Source organism: Sciurus carolinensis, chromosome 5 (assembly GCF_902686445.1).
Source record: "Sciurus carolinensis chromosome 5, mSciCar1.2, whole genome shotgun sequence".
Taxonomy (NCBI): domain Eukaryota; kingdom Metazoa; phylum Chordata; class Mammalia; order Rodentia; family Sciuridae; genus Sciurus; species Sciurus carolinensis.
The window spans coordinates 41,442,844-41,455,441 of record NC_062217.1 but is presented as its reverse complement, the minus strand read 5'-3'; the positions used below and the strand labels follow the sequence as shown (position 1 = coordinate 41,455,441).

Sequence of the window (12,598 nt, the reverse complement as noted above, 5' to 3'; positions counted from 1 at the left end):
AGCTTTCATATATACATCATCCAGGCTTCACTCAAAGAATGTTCTCTCTGTAACCCCCTCCCAATGTTCCCCGAAGAGACCCCGGTGGGAGTGAATGCTGAGAAAACTGTGACCCTGGGGGCCTCCCTTCTCTGCACAGTCACCTCTGACACAGAGGAACACTGCTTTAACCAGGTTAGTGCTAGAACGGAAGCCACCCCAGAGTGGCAAGGAACACAGACAAAAAGGCTGGGGGTGGGGCGCATCCTTAACTATCTCAGGACCAGTAGAGTCTCCAGCTGTGTCATGAAGATGAGACTCTCCCTGAGGAGGGGACCAGGCCCTCACTGTGGCCTCTGCATCAAAATCACTCAGGCCAGTCAGCTGGTGAGGTGGTGCACCCCTGGAATCCCAGCAGCTCAGGAGGCTGAGGCAGGAGGACTGTCAGCAACAGCAAGGTGCTAAGCGGCTCAGTGAGATCCTGTTTCTAAATAAAATACAAAATAGGGCTGGGATGTGCTCAGTGGGCACTAGACCCACTGAGTTCAATCCTCAGTACCCAAAACCACTCAGTCTTTGCTGTCCTGAGTGTACTTTCAGTACAATAAAGTTAACTATATAAATAGCTGTGCTGCTCTCTAAATGACAGGGAAACTCATAGGTGAAAATATACTATCAGGAATGACCCAGGTAGCATGGTCTAGGTCTTCTTACTGGTTTCAATTCTAGGAGACAGGGGTGTTTCCTTCCAGTTTTCAGTCTCAACATAAAAAGTAGCTGAGAATAAAACATCTCGTTTTTTCAAAATGCAGAACCAGCTTACTGAGTTTCTTTGGCTAAGTTGGATGGCTACATAGTAGATTCTATATTCGTAAATTTGCCTACTCAAATTTGTCGGTAGCCGCCAAACCAGTACTCACTGTGGTGCTTCTGAGCCATCTGCGGACATGTGCAGGGTGGTGAAAGATGAGTCCAGAGACACCGAGGTGGGACAGGGGCATTCTGGTTTCAGTCCCTATGCTGTATACAAGTGTGCTTGAAATGTGCCCCATTTTCATATTTTTATGCATTAAAAATTTTTTTGGTGACTTCACTGTTTATAATGATCCTGGCATAGTGCTGAATGCTGTCTAGTGTTCCTGAGCCCAAGAAGGCTGTGACATGCCTTACAGAGGACACACATGGGCCAGGTAGGCATGTGCTCCAGTGCTACTGGTCGTGATTTCAATGGTAACAAATCAGGGACAGACTGTATTGTGACACATAGTGACATCTCAGTCAAGGACATGCCGCGTACACAACAGTGGCCCCACAGTGTTATATCACCCAGTGATGCTATAGCTACCTTGGTTTCTGGGAGCACTCTCTGTGCAGTTTTTACAAAGATGAAACTGCTCAATAACATGTTTCTCCAGACTCATCTCCATCACTAAGAGACACATATGTATGGTGTCTTTAAACAGAAACACGTAAAATAAGGTCACTCATTGACTGATGGCAAATATGGGACTGACGGCTCACAGGCACCGGACCTTGTTTTTTCTCTAGAGCGATGGCTCAGTACCAGATAATTTAATGTGCATTGTGACATCACACACTATCAACCATCATGAAGAATGAAAATCAAGTGCAGTTACAAAATACAAGATGCGCACTTGGCAAATACGACAGGATAATGTAGAACAGAATACTTGCTGGTCCAGGCACTGAGTGGTGTGGCACACTTGGTGGCTGCCAGACACATATTCATAGATGCTAAAGTGGTGGAAGTCAAGCCTGACCTGGCCTGATTTTCAACATACAACTTTTCCTTGTATTTATAGATTCAGGGTTTACTTTATTACTAGCATTCCCCTCTTGACTTGTCAGGACAAGGGTCTTCCAGGAAACATCTGCCATACTGACTTCCTCATCCTTTCTCGCTGCTAGAATGTCTGGCCACAGGATCCTGTCCCTAGAGCAGACAAGTTCATGGGGTGCTTAGATTTCCTGAAATCTCCAAATCTAGGGAACTTCATTTTTCTGAAATCGTATGCTTTCCTTTACTAACCACTGTCCCCTTTAGAACTTATACTCGTTGGGCCTGACTAATCCCAGTGACAGGAGGATTGCCAAGTTCAAGACTAGCCTTGGAAACTTACTAAGACCTTCCCTCAAAATAAAAAATAAAAAGGGCTGGAGATGGGATGTAGCCCAGGTATCCCTGGGTTCAAACTCCAATGCAAAAACAAACAGACAAAAAACATTTAGATTTAAGCATCTTAGAAATACATTCTTCAAAGTTTCTATCTTTAGATTTTCAAGATGAATTCTTGATAAAATGAAGAAAAGAACCCCTCTAATTTTCCATGTTTTCCTGGTTGAATTGTCCCACAGAGCTGATAGATAGGCGTCAAATCTGCAAGAGCCTTGTGAGAACCACTGGCTTGAGAGTGATGAGATTTGTACTTCAAGAAAAGGTTTAGTGGCAGAACATTAAGCATGTGTGTGTGCGCGCGCATGCTGCACAGAGTGGTGCGGACCTGGAACAGGGCCCCTGCAGCCATTAACATAAGAAACAATGAGGCTCAACCAAAGCCATGCCAATGGGCCAGTGGAGATGGAGAGCAGAAACGAGACTCGATGGGTTAATGACAAAGTTGAGACAGAGAGTAAAGAGTTAAGCTTCCTATTTCATCCGTCTACATGCTTTTGTAATCATCTTTGATGGTTCTATTCCGCACACAGATGGCAGGTCCATTAATTTTGTCTTGATGGCCTGAGTACACAGATCTCAAGCAGTGTAAGTCAGTCTGTCTTCCTCCTACTGTCCTCCAGGGTGACGCCCAGAGATGCTGGTTTAGGCTGAGTCCAGTCCTGCTGACAGGAGCCTGAGAGACTAAGGAGAGGCACCTGGAGATCCCGTTTTTGGCTTCAACATAGTAACTCGGAGACCAGCGTGTCTCACAAGTCACAGTGACTCTTTATTTCACCAAAACAGCAATCCTCAACCTGAACCAAAAGGACTGGCAGAACATACCAGGGTGCCTAATCAGATCATGAAGCAGAGCCCTTACTACCAATCAGCACAGAGCTAGTTTTTCTGCCAGAATCAGGGCTGCCTGATACTTGGGGACATCACTGCCCTTTCAATACCTCAGGGCAACTACAAAGTGCAGGAATACATGTCTTCCCAGTGACCTATCCAAAAAGGGAAGAGAGTCACCTCCAGATTTGAAGTCTCCTCTTCTCTCTGTACACTATGGACATAGAAGGTTGTACATCATTGATCCAAAAATCTGAAATTCAAAATGCTGTGAAGTCTGAATTTATTTATTTATTTTTTCTTTTTGGTACTGGAGATTGAACCCAGGGGTACTTTACCATTAAGCTATATCTCCAGCCCTTTTTATTTTTTATTTTGAGACAGGTTCTTGCTAAGTTGCTTGGGGGTCTCACTTGTTAAGTTGCTAAAGTTGGCTCTGAACTTCTGCCTCAGCCTCCCAAGTCACTGGGATTACAGGTAGGCACCACAATGCATGACTAATGTCTGAAACACATTGTGAGGTTCCAAAGTCGGAAAATTTTTCTCAATAAACTTTGAATTTCAGACTTTGGGATTAGGGATGTTCAATCAGTAAAATTTATGTAAATACCTGCAAACTTGAAAACCTCCATAATCTGAAACACATCTGATCCCAAGCACTCTAGCTAAGGGATGCTCCATCTGTATCTCAAGTTAAGTTTTCATCTAGAACATATTGAGCAGAGTGAAACTGTTTTAGTTTTTACTGAGTGAGTGGTAATGGTAATTCTGGAAAGTTGACTAACTCGCATGATGTAGTGAATAGGGAAAAACTGAGTAATATCTGAAAACAAAATCCATACACATAGGCAGATATATGCAGAGGCATACCTGGCTGGAACCAGTTCCTAATGTCAGAAAATAGACATGCTGAGCTTTGAAAGATGTGCTGGAGGCTTCGGGAGGCCACAGTCAGTTGGACTTTGAAGGTGATGGATTAGAAACCTTGAACTTAAATTCTAAGGTGCCCGACAGAAGAAAATGAGTAACTAAAAGTTAGCTGATCCTCAAAACCTCACCTTAATATAGTTCATAAAACCCGAATGAAGAACATCGGCCCCATCAGCAAACTGGTCTCTTTGTTTTCCTGAGTTGTTGTTGTCCCCCAAAAGGGAAGGCTCTGGTGGAAATTCCTGATGAAATTCCCCTATTAGGAAAATACAGAGAAAGGAAGAAAGGATGATTTAATGACAGAAGCATAAAGCACAGCCCATCCTCAAATGGGTCATCTAATTGTCTTCATCTCCTCTCTCACCTATTGTGGTATATGATTGACCCAGATTTTCTCTTCCCTATAGAATCTGAGGAAAAGATTAAAAAAAAAAAAAAAAAAAAAAAAAAGAGGGAGAGGAAGAAAAGTAAAAGAAAGTCTCAAACTGAATTTACAAAATCAAGACCTCTTCATGGCTTGGTTCATTATGAAAGAAATAAAATTTCCTCTTACTCTTTTAAGGAATAGGAAAAAAAATTATGAAAGAGGGTTTCTGAGCCCTCTTTTTTCTAATTGTTTCAAATTCGAGGTTCAACAAATATTTCATTGAGCAGCTGCTAACTAGCAGGTATTATGCTGTGCACTTGGGGGCTTAAAAAAAATCAGTCAAATATGACTCTTGTCCTTAAAAAGCAAATAATCTTAGGCAAGACTGTAGGACAGGACTAGAGACAAGAGCCCCCAATCCTAAGAAACAGAAGTGACTGCAAAAGAAAGCCCCACAGAGGTGAAGGCACAACTCAGGGGACCTTGTTCCAAGGGATGAAGGAGAAGCCAAAGAAACAGCATGGGGAACGCTTCTGACCAATCTGAGGACTAAAAAGGATCATCCTTAAAGCACTTAAACAGCCAGCAAGATACCCTCACCCAGAACGGGTTGGGAAAGAGGCTCGCTAATAGCAGATTTCCTAATTCTTTCATTTGAAAATTCTACCTAAAATACCCTCATATAGTACATATTATCACAGTGTTTTGTCTGAATTAATACAGAGGCAGTTATCAGGCAAGGAAATAGTTCGATTTTTGGACAATGTATGGTTTCTGTCATAAGTTTATTGCTAGTCTCATTAAGTTTAATGATAAAAACTGCTAAACTTAAGAAGCAGAAGTAAACATGAAACAACTCTCTTGTTAATAAGAGCATGTTTACAGAGATAATCTGTACATTAAACCCTGTTCTTTATTTCTGCATCATGAAATCCTTACTGCCACAAATCAAAAAACATCAGAAATACTAAAAATACTTTTATTATTTTCCCTAAAAGTCACTGGGAAACAGTCATCACAATACTGCCACAATGTAACCTGATATGAAAAAAAGTTACAAGAATTTTGAAGGTTTGCAAGCCTCTATGTTTAGAGATTATTTCGCCATTATTAAAGAGCAACAGAGCCAGGCATGGTGGTGCACACATGTAATCCCAGTGACTTAGGAGACTGAGGCAAAAGGATCCCAAGTTCAAGGTCAGCCTCAGCAACTTAGTGAGAGCCTGAGCTACTTAGTAAAACCATATCTCAAAATAAAAAATAAGAAGAGCTGGGGTGTGGCTCGGTATTAAAGTCCCCCCGGGGTTCAATCCCTGGTATTTACAAAAAAAAAAAAAAAAAAAAGGAAGAAGAAGAAGAAGAGCAACAGGATTTGGGAGCTATGAAGTTCAGCAGTTACCTAATCAAATGCCTCATTTACAGGGGAGGAAATTAAAGTCAACTGACTTGTCCAAAGACAAGAAAGTTCCTGAACACCTCAACTATGCTAGCAACCCTCACTTGGAGATCGATGTGGCTGTGGACTGAAGTCTAGCTTGAAAGTAAGTAATGGGCACTCTCTCAGATCCAGCTCTCCAGAAACAAATGCCCACTAGCAAACCTCCATGTTCTTCCCCTTCTGGCTTAAAACAGAGGGACACAGGAACTTGGGAAGTCCCGTGTTAACAAAATAGAGTCACAGGACAAAAGAAAAATAGGTCCTTGAATCAATGCGTGGAGTGGAGTTCCCTGTACATCACTAACTCACTAACTCCCATTTGGACTTAATTTGGATTATGTTAAAGTCACTGAGATCTGGGACTTCATGTGTGACAGCAAATAGAGTTGTCCTAACTAATACATTTACCATCTCAAAATTTTCTTTCCTAAAATGGACATAAAGAATCTTTTATAAATCCTCATAATGTGAACAGTTCTACTATTTACTATAGGAACTGGTACTGGCTGTGTGACCACTGGCTCAAACTCTCTGAGACTTGGCTCCCTCGTGGATAAAAGGGAGATGGGTAGAATATCTATCTCAGCATTCTGAATTTTAAATATCATCTTTCCAGATGAACACAATGCCTGAATCAGAGGGGAAATGTGCAAAAAACATTAACTACAATCACTGCCACAGTTGTGCATGTGTTATTTTAAACATAACCTCAGAAGTTTAAAAACAAGACTGCCCTCTTCCCTCAGACCTTTATCGGGGCTAAGGCGCTGGCACGGGTCCTCCTTGATGATCTGGTCTTCCTCCATGATATTTGACATTGGCACATTGAGGCTAACCGTGTCTTCATCAGAAGGCTGAAAAAGTACAGCACACAGTTTCGTCCAAGTGAATTTTATCAAGGGGAAAAAAGAGAACACTGCAGTAAAACAACAGCCTGTGATTTTTGCAAACACTATGCTGAGTAAGTGATGCCAGACGCAAAGGCCAACTCTACCTATGGAAGTTGAAAACCAGAATACTGCTCCACAGCATCTGGACTCAGGACCGTGGGTGCTCTCAGGGTGAGGGTGGGTGCATGAGCGAGGCTTGCTGGTAAAGTTGTTTCTTGATCTGGCAGCTGGTTACACAGGTCACTAACACTGATGGTAGGCACGCACTTCTCTGACGTATGCTCTGAGCTGAAATTCTGTCAGCTCCCTACCTACCTTTTTCTACATTAAAACCCCTAATAAGGTTACTAAAAAGGACTATGTAATATTCAACACAACAAAGGAATAATGATAAATATACTATCACATTAGGCCTAAGTTCAACCAATCACTTTAATAGTACTTACACTCTGAGACCTGACCACCAGGCTAACTTACCAAAATTACATGCAAGTTTCACCTAGCTAGCCATAAAAAGCTGGCAGTAAAGATGTGTGACAGTATCTTATTTACTAAGCATACATTTTACGCGTGACACTGAACTTCAGTTTATCTCCCTGGTTCAGGCTGAGGAGGCTGCACTAAATATATGTAAGAAGAAAACAACTGCAGTCATTAAAAAGAGCATGTGTTTTGTGATTTTCAGAACAAAGCTTAAATGTAGTCACTGCAGTCAGTTGGTCCTCTCAGAGGGCCCACACCAGCTGATGAAATTTATTCAGAAAAGCTATCAGAAATGAAATATGGAGCCTCATTTATTTTCCTATCTCCATTTCTGTGTTGCTTTTTAGTGAAAAGCTTTCTAATTCCCAGGGACCAGGAACCTCCCCAGAACACATTTCAGGTGATTATGGCCTGCTCCTAAATTCCTGAAGCTAGGACGTTTAGAGTTTGTCCCTATTTACTTTTGGACACAGGCACAGATAGTTTGGAAACTGGCAGAAAGCAAGCATGCATTTCATTCATTAAACAAATATTCATAGGATCCCACAAATTCTTGCTTATGTAGATTGAAAAAGTAGATTTTTAATTTCTTCATAACAAATGCTAAATCAATCAGACAATGACAAAAGCCAAAGGAAGGGAATGAGAAGTGATTCCTGAGTCCCACAAAGAAATCTTAGTGGAGGAGGGGGTGACCTTGGATGGTAATATAGTTGCCAAAGAAACAACAGAACGATACACAGGAAAATTAAACACACTTGTCAATCTACAAAAACAAATTTTTTGGAGGCATTCTTAGGTAGTAAGACTACAATGTGAGACAAGAAAAGGTCAAAGAGAAGGTTCGTAGGTTTTATTCTGCAGAATAAAATGCCTTCTATAGACTCTTTTCCCTCTGCCACCCCCATCTTAAAAATTCACCAAAATTCCAAAGAGATGCACTGAATTAAAAGGGAGATGATAAATCCTTGGGTCCCTCTTAGAATATTAGCATCCTACTTAAACTAAGAGTAACAGAAGAATAATGAACATCACTGAGTAATGTTTTATTAATGAACTTAATTAGCCTTAGAAGGGAGATAAAGGATAAAGCAGAGTCTGTTCTAATTTAATAGAAAATAAGTATTGGGAGAGTAGTTTCTATAACAATGGTCCATTTGAGGGGACTCGTGAGTTTTAATAAAGCCGAAGGGGATGAATTAAAATACAACTTAGAAAGCTATGTGTTTAGTATGCCCACCCCACCAGGGAACCATAGTAAACTATTCAAGTGGCTTCCTGTAGGTCATTTTCTTTTACTGACACTGGTCTTCTTTTTCTGCCTACTAACTCTTCTTCCTTTCAAAATGTTTTGTATTAGAAAAATGTTAAGGAATCTTTTCTTTTTACTTTTTTTTAGTACACTGCTTTACAGAGCGTTTTGTGGAAAGTAAATCCAAATACCTTAGCTACCTATTAAACCTTAAAGACCTGGGAACTGAGGAAAGGCTCCCCTGGAGTCTCACAGCAGAAATGTGATTTCCTTAGATGAGGTGACTGCCCTATTAGCAACAACTCCGAAGAGGATTATGATGTTTCAGGACTCAAAGAACAGTAAAAACTCAGTAACTTCCCTCAAAAAAGGAAAGAGTATCTGATGAGCTTCCCTGAGCACATCTATCTCTCCTCGTTCCTTCAGTCAAGAAGCTCCATTTAATGGTACGTGAATGTAAGACTTGGGCGGGGGGCCCCAATACACAGTATGAGATAATAAATGTATTAATGAACAGTGATCTGTAACCACTAGAGAAACACTAGCTTGTGAAGACTCTTAACTTACAAATTAACCAGACTTTTATCTAACTATACAGAACACAATCTGTTTCAGAAAAACAGTTATTGTTATCAAAACTGTAACTACTCATAAATGCACCTCCTGTCAGTAAATTACTAAAATGCAATGAACATTTGACTCCTTCACACTGATGCATGCATATAACAATGCTTTCCTACATTCCTGTCACTTATAAATTATCATATTTTAAAAGTGCTTCATGGATATTTGTATGCCATTTAGTCATTTCATAAATATTTATTAAACATTCAAGAATATTCCAAATAATATGTGGGAGACAAAGAAATAGGGTCTACTCTTGGGTATTTGCAAAATATTACAGATGCAGAATAAGCTACCATCAGCTAATATTTGCAAAACCCTTAGAGGATTTCAAATTGCTTTCACAAACATGATCACATAGTCAGTCTCATGCAGATATGTCAAAGTCCTTTTCCAGAAAGGAGTTTAACCAACATGAGCAGAGATATATCCAGAAGCAGAGATATATCCAGAAGCACAGAAGAAAAGAGATGTGGTCACTAGCTTTACCTCAGTAGCTGATAATCGCTTATCTCCATTATCGCTTCCAACTCCTGAATCAGAATCCTTCTTGCTGGGATAGATGTCATCAATATTGAATTCATTTAGGAAAAATTAAAAGCACAAGTTCACACCAAGATATATCAATTATATTCTAATAATGACTTTCCTATATAAATTTTTATTATCATTATAAGGCAACAAATCAGACCATATTAAATAATATTAAGATTCAGGTCCTACAAAAATTAGAGATTTGTACCACCTAAATACAAGATAAACTCTTTGTGTCCATTTTTCCCACTCTTAGACTTCATGTTTCTTTGAAACAGTTACCAATTTTCTGATTTTAATTATTCTAGCATATACAGAAGCAGTAAACTATATAACTGCTTTTACTTCTTAGCTCACAAAATGTTATTTCAATAATTCTGTTTACTTTTATTTGGTGATTATGTAAATTTGATAAAATCTTTACAAACATAAAATAGTGGATACATACTTGAAACATTACTTCAAAGTACTCTTAGGGCAGTCTGAAATTTTAAGTTGCCCTGTTTAACAAAAAGTGAGAGAAAAGACTTCTACAGTGAAGATGCCTCTGAAAGGACCTGTATTTCTCCAAGTGTGTTCAGTGTGAGAATTCCGTTCTTTGGAAGTTCAAGGCCTGATTTATACCATAAATGACCCAAGGACAAGTGAAAGGATTCTAACACTTGCACTTGAAACAGGAAGTGGTAAAAAAAAACTATACACATTGCATTTTTTAAAAACAATTTTAAAAAAGCCTGTGTTCTTCTCAACAAAGTTTTGGAGGTACACTGAAAAATTAGTAATTGTTAAAAGGGCATGTCTAAGCTTGCCTGACTGATAAGTAAAAAATACCCACATTTATATTATAGATCTTATTTATAGGTATCCACACACTACTCAAGAAGGATAGGTGTTGATTAGGAAATGGAAGCTAAGGTTTAAGAGATGCCAAAGTACTCTCAACATTCTTATTCCAATACTTTCTAAACTCTGAGTTATAAAGTCGAATTGGTTGAGTGAAGCAAATAGATCTTTGTTAGTCAACTGAACAGGTCTGGCCTAAGCAAATGTTACTTTTTTGTTTTTGTTTTTGTTTTCCCCTGTTTCAAAAAGGAATAGATACATTTTTCTAATTTAAAACAGCATAGGCTCAGGGTAAAACCGCTGACTACTCACATGAGGGTAGGAGGGTGGTCACCAGTAATGACAACAGGCAGTAATGCCCTCAGTTTAAATCCAGATGCGAAGCCTCCTAGATGTTTTTCTGTGTTCTAAACAGGGTTCTGAGTGAAGGCCTCGACTTACCTGTCTTCAACATGCTGGTGCAAGTGAGGTCTCTCCATGGTGTGGAGATACAGGGAGTCTGTCGTCTTAATCTGGCACGCTTGTATGCTCAGATACTTAAAAATGTGCACTTTGCCCTTTGTGCAAATCTATGGAGAAATTAATAAAGCCCATTCATCTTTCAATGACAAAACAAAATTTAAGTGCCAAATACATAACCACATATTTTACACAATTTCAGTTTAAGTAACACCCTAACAATGCACACTAAATTTGAACTTTCCAAAATGTGAGGATTTGGGGAATCATTTCCTACGAATTCTACTTTGACTAGGAAACCATGCTCAAGAAACTCCTGACTTTTTAAAAAATTAAATTTCAAAATTCTAACAGATATGTATTTAAGTAGAGTGTAATAACAGTCAGATAACTCGACTAGCAGCATTCCAATTACAAAAGATGACACAAGGACAATTATTTTCAAGCCCATAAGAAAGCAATTAACAGTTTATAAATTATTATAGATTTAAGAAGTTAAGTCATTTGAGAAAGAAACTTTAAAACATTTACACATGTACATCTGAAAGAACATATACTTCATATGTTCAGTTTCATATCTGAGCTTGAGCCCTGTCTCTAAACAATCAATAATATTTAAAGATGTTTAAACTCCATTTTGCAGCTAAGATTCAAACAAGGAACATATTGCCCCTTTTGTAAATCATATGCTCCATGAAAAAGTTTCAAATGTATGTACACATGATAAAAATCAAATACATAATTCTGGGGCTGGAATGATCAAAGAGTGAGCCAAATGCAAGTAAAGAGATTTGATTCTGCAAAAAGTAACTTAGCATAGTCCGATTCACCCAAGGTTTCATCTTTTCAGAGATGGCGCTTGCTTCTGATCATGTCTAATAATATAGTATTATTCAGCAAAGAATGGAAGTGGCCCACCTGGGCTGGCGGAGACTGCAGGGGATTATTCTCAAGCAGCAACACTTGCAGCTGCTTCATCTCTCTAAAACAGATGGGAATCACCAGCACTTTGTTGCAGGAAAAGTCAAATTTTACCAAAGGAAGATCTACAAGTTCTAAAAGAATAGAAAGAAAGAAAAAAAAAAAAAAAGAAAAAATTTCAGAAAGCAACCTAATCAAATGGCTAAACATTCTCAACTTCTTCTTAGTGGGAAAAATATCACTTAGCATATCAAAAGCAAGTTACATGTCAGGAATATATGGTATGTATAACAATTTCGCTAAATGGGAGAAATTTCACTGGGATCTCTCTTAATTGGTGTTAGTTCTGGTAAGAGCTGGAAACACTTGATATTTACAATGTCTATTGTTTAAAAAGTCCCTCCCCCTTTTTTTCCAGCAAAAGAATCATGCAAACCATGTCACACAGGATATGTTTGTGTTGCAACTTCAAACTGTTTTCAAGTAGCGCTTGCTAGCACATGAATAATATGTTAATTACAGAATATTCTTATCTATTCAATGTATCTGGGTTGGCATAATCCCAGAACTAATTTACATAAATAGGTTTATGTTTTATCAAATGTTATCTAATTTAGGATTTTTCCAGTGGGCCCTATAATTCTGATTTGATGAGGCTTTATTCCACTGCTTTTTAAGTCCTGTGGAGCTCTGCTAACAAGATGGAACATTATATTTAGCTTAAAATCCCCACCCAGGGGCACAGTAAACACTCAGTAATTTCAAGCATTCAAACCGACATTGGCAGCTGCTAGAAACGAAGTCAAATATATTCCACAGAAGCAAAGAAAGGCTGAGCCACGCCAGAATCTTG

General features: G+C 39.1%; 1 protein-coding gene across 5 annotated transcripts in view; it reads right to left on the bottom strand.

Moving 5' to 3' along the window:
- The window catches only part of Lrch1 (leucine rich repeats and calponin homology domain containing 1), a 183,707-nt gene that overhangs the window by 49,091 nt on the left and 122,018 nt on the right, over positions 1-12,598 (bottom strand). For all 5 annotated transcript variants that reach the window (XM_047552651.1, XM_047552653.1, XM_047552655.1 and 2 more), the window contains exons 5-9: positions 11,743-11,879; positions 10,807-10,934; positions 9,478-9,541; positions 6,488-6,593; positions 4,063-4,190 (exon numbers count right to left, since the gene is read on the bottom strand). In XM_047552651.1, the coding sequence (XP_047408607.1) occupies positions 4,063-4,190; positions 6,488-6,593; positions 9,478-9,541; positions 10,807-10,934; positions 11,743-11,879 (563 nt within the window). The remainder of the gene's footprint in view (positions 1-4,062; positions 4,191-6,487; positions 6,594-9,477; positions 9,542-10,806; positions 10,935-11,742; positions 11,880-12,598) is intronic.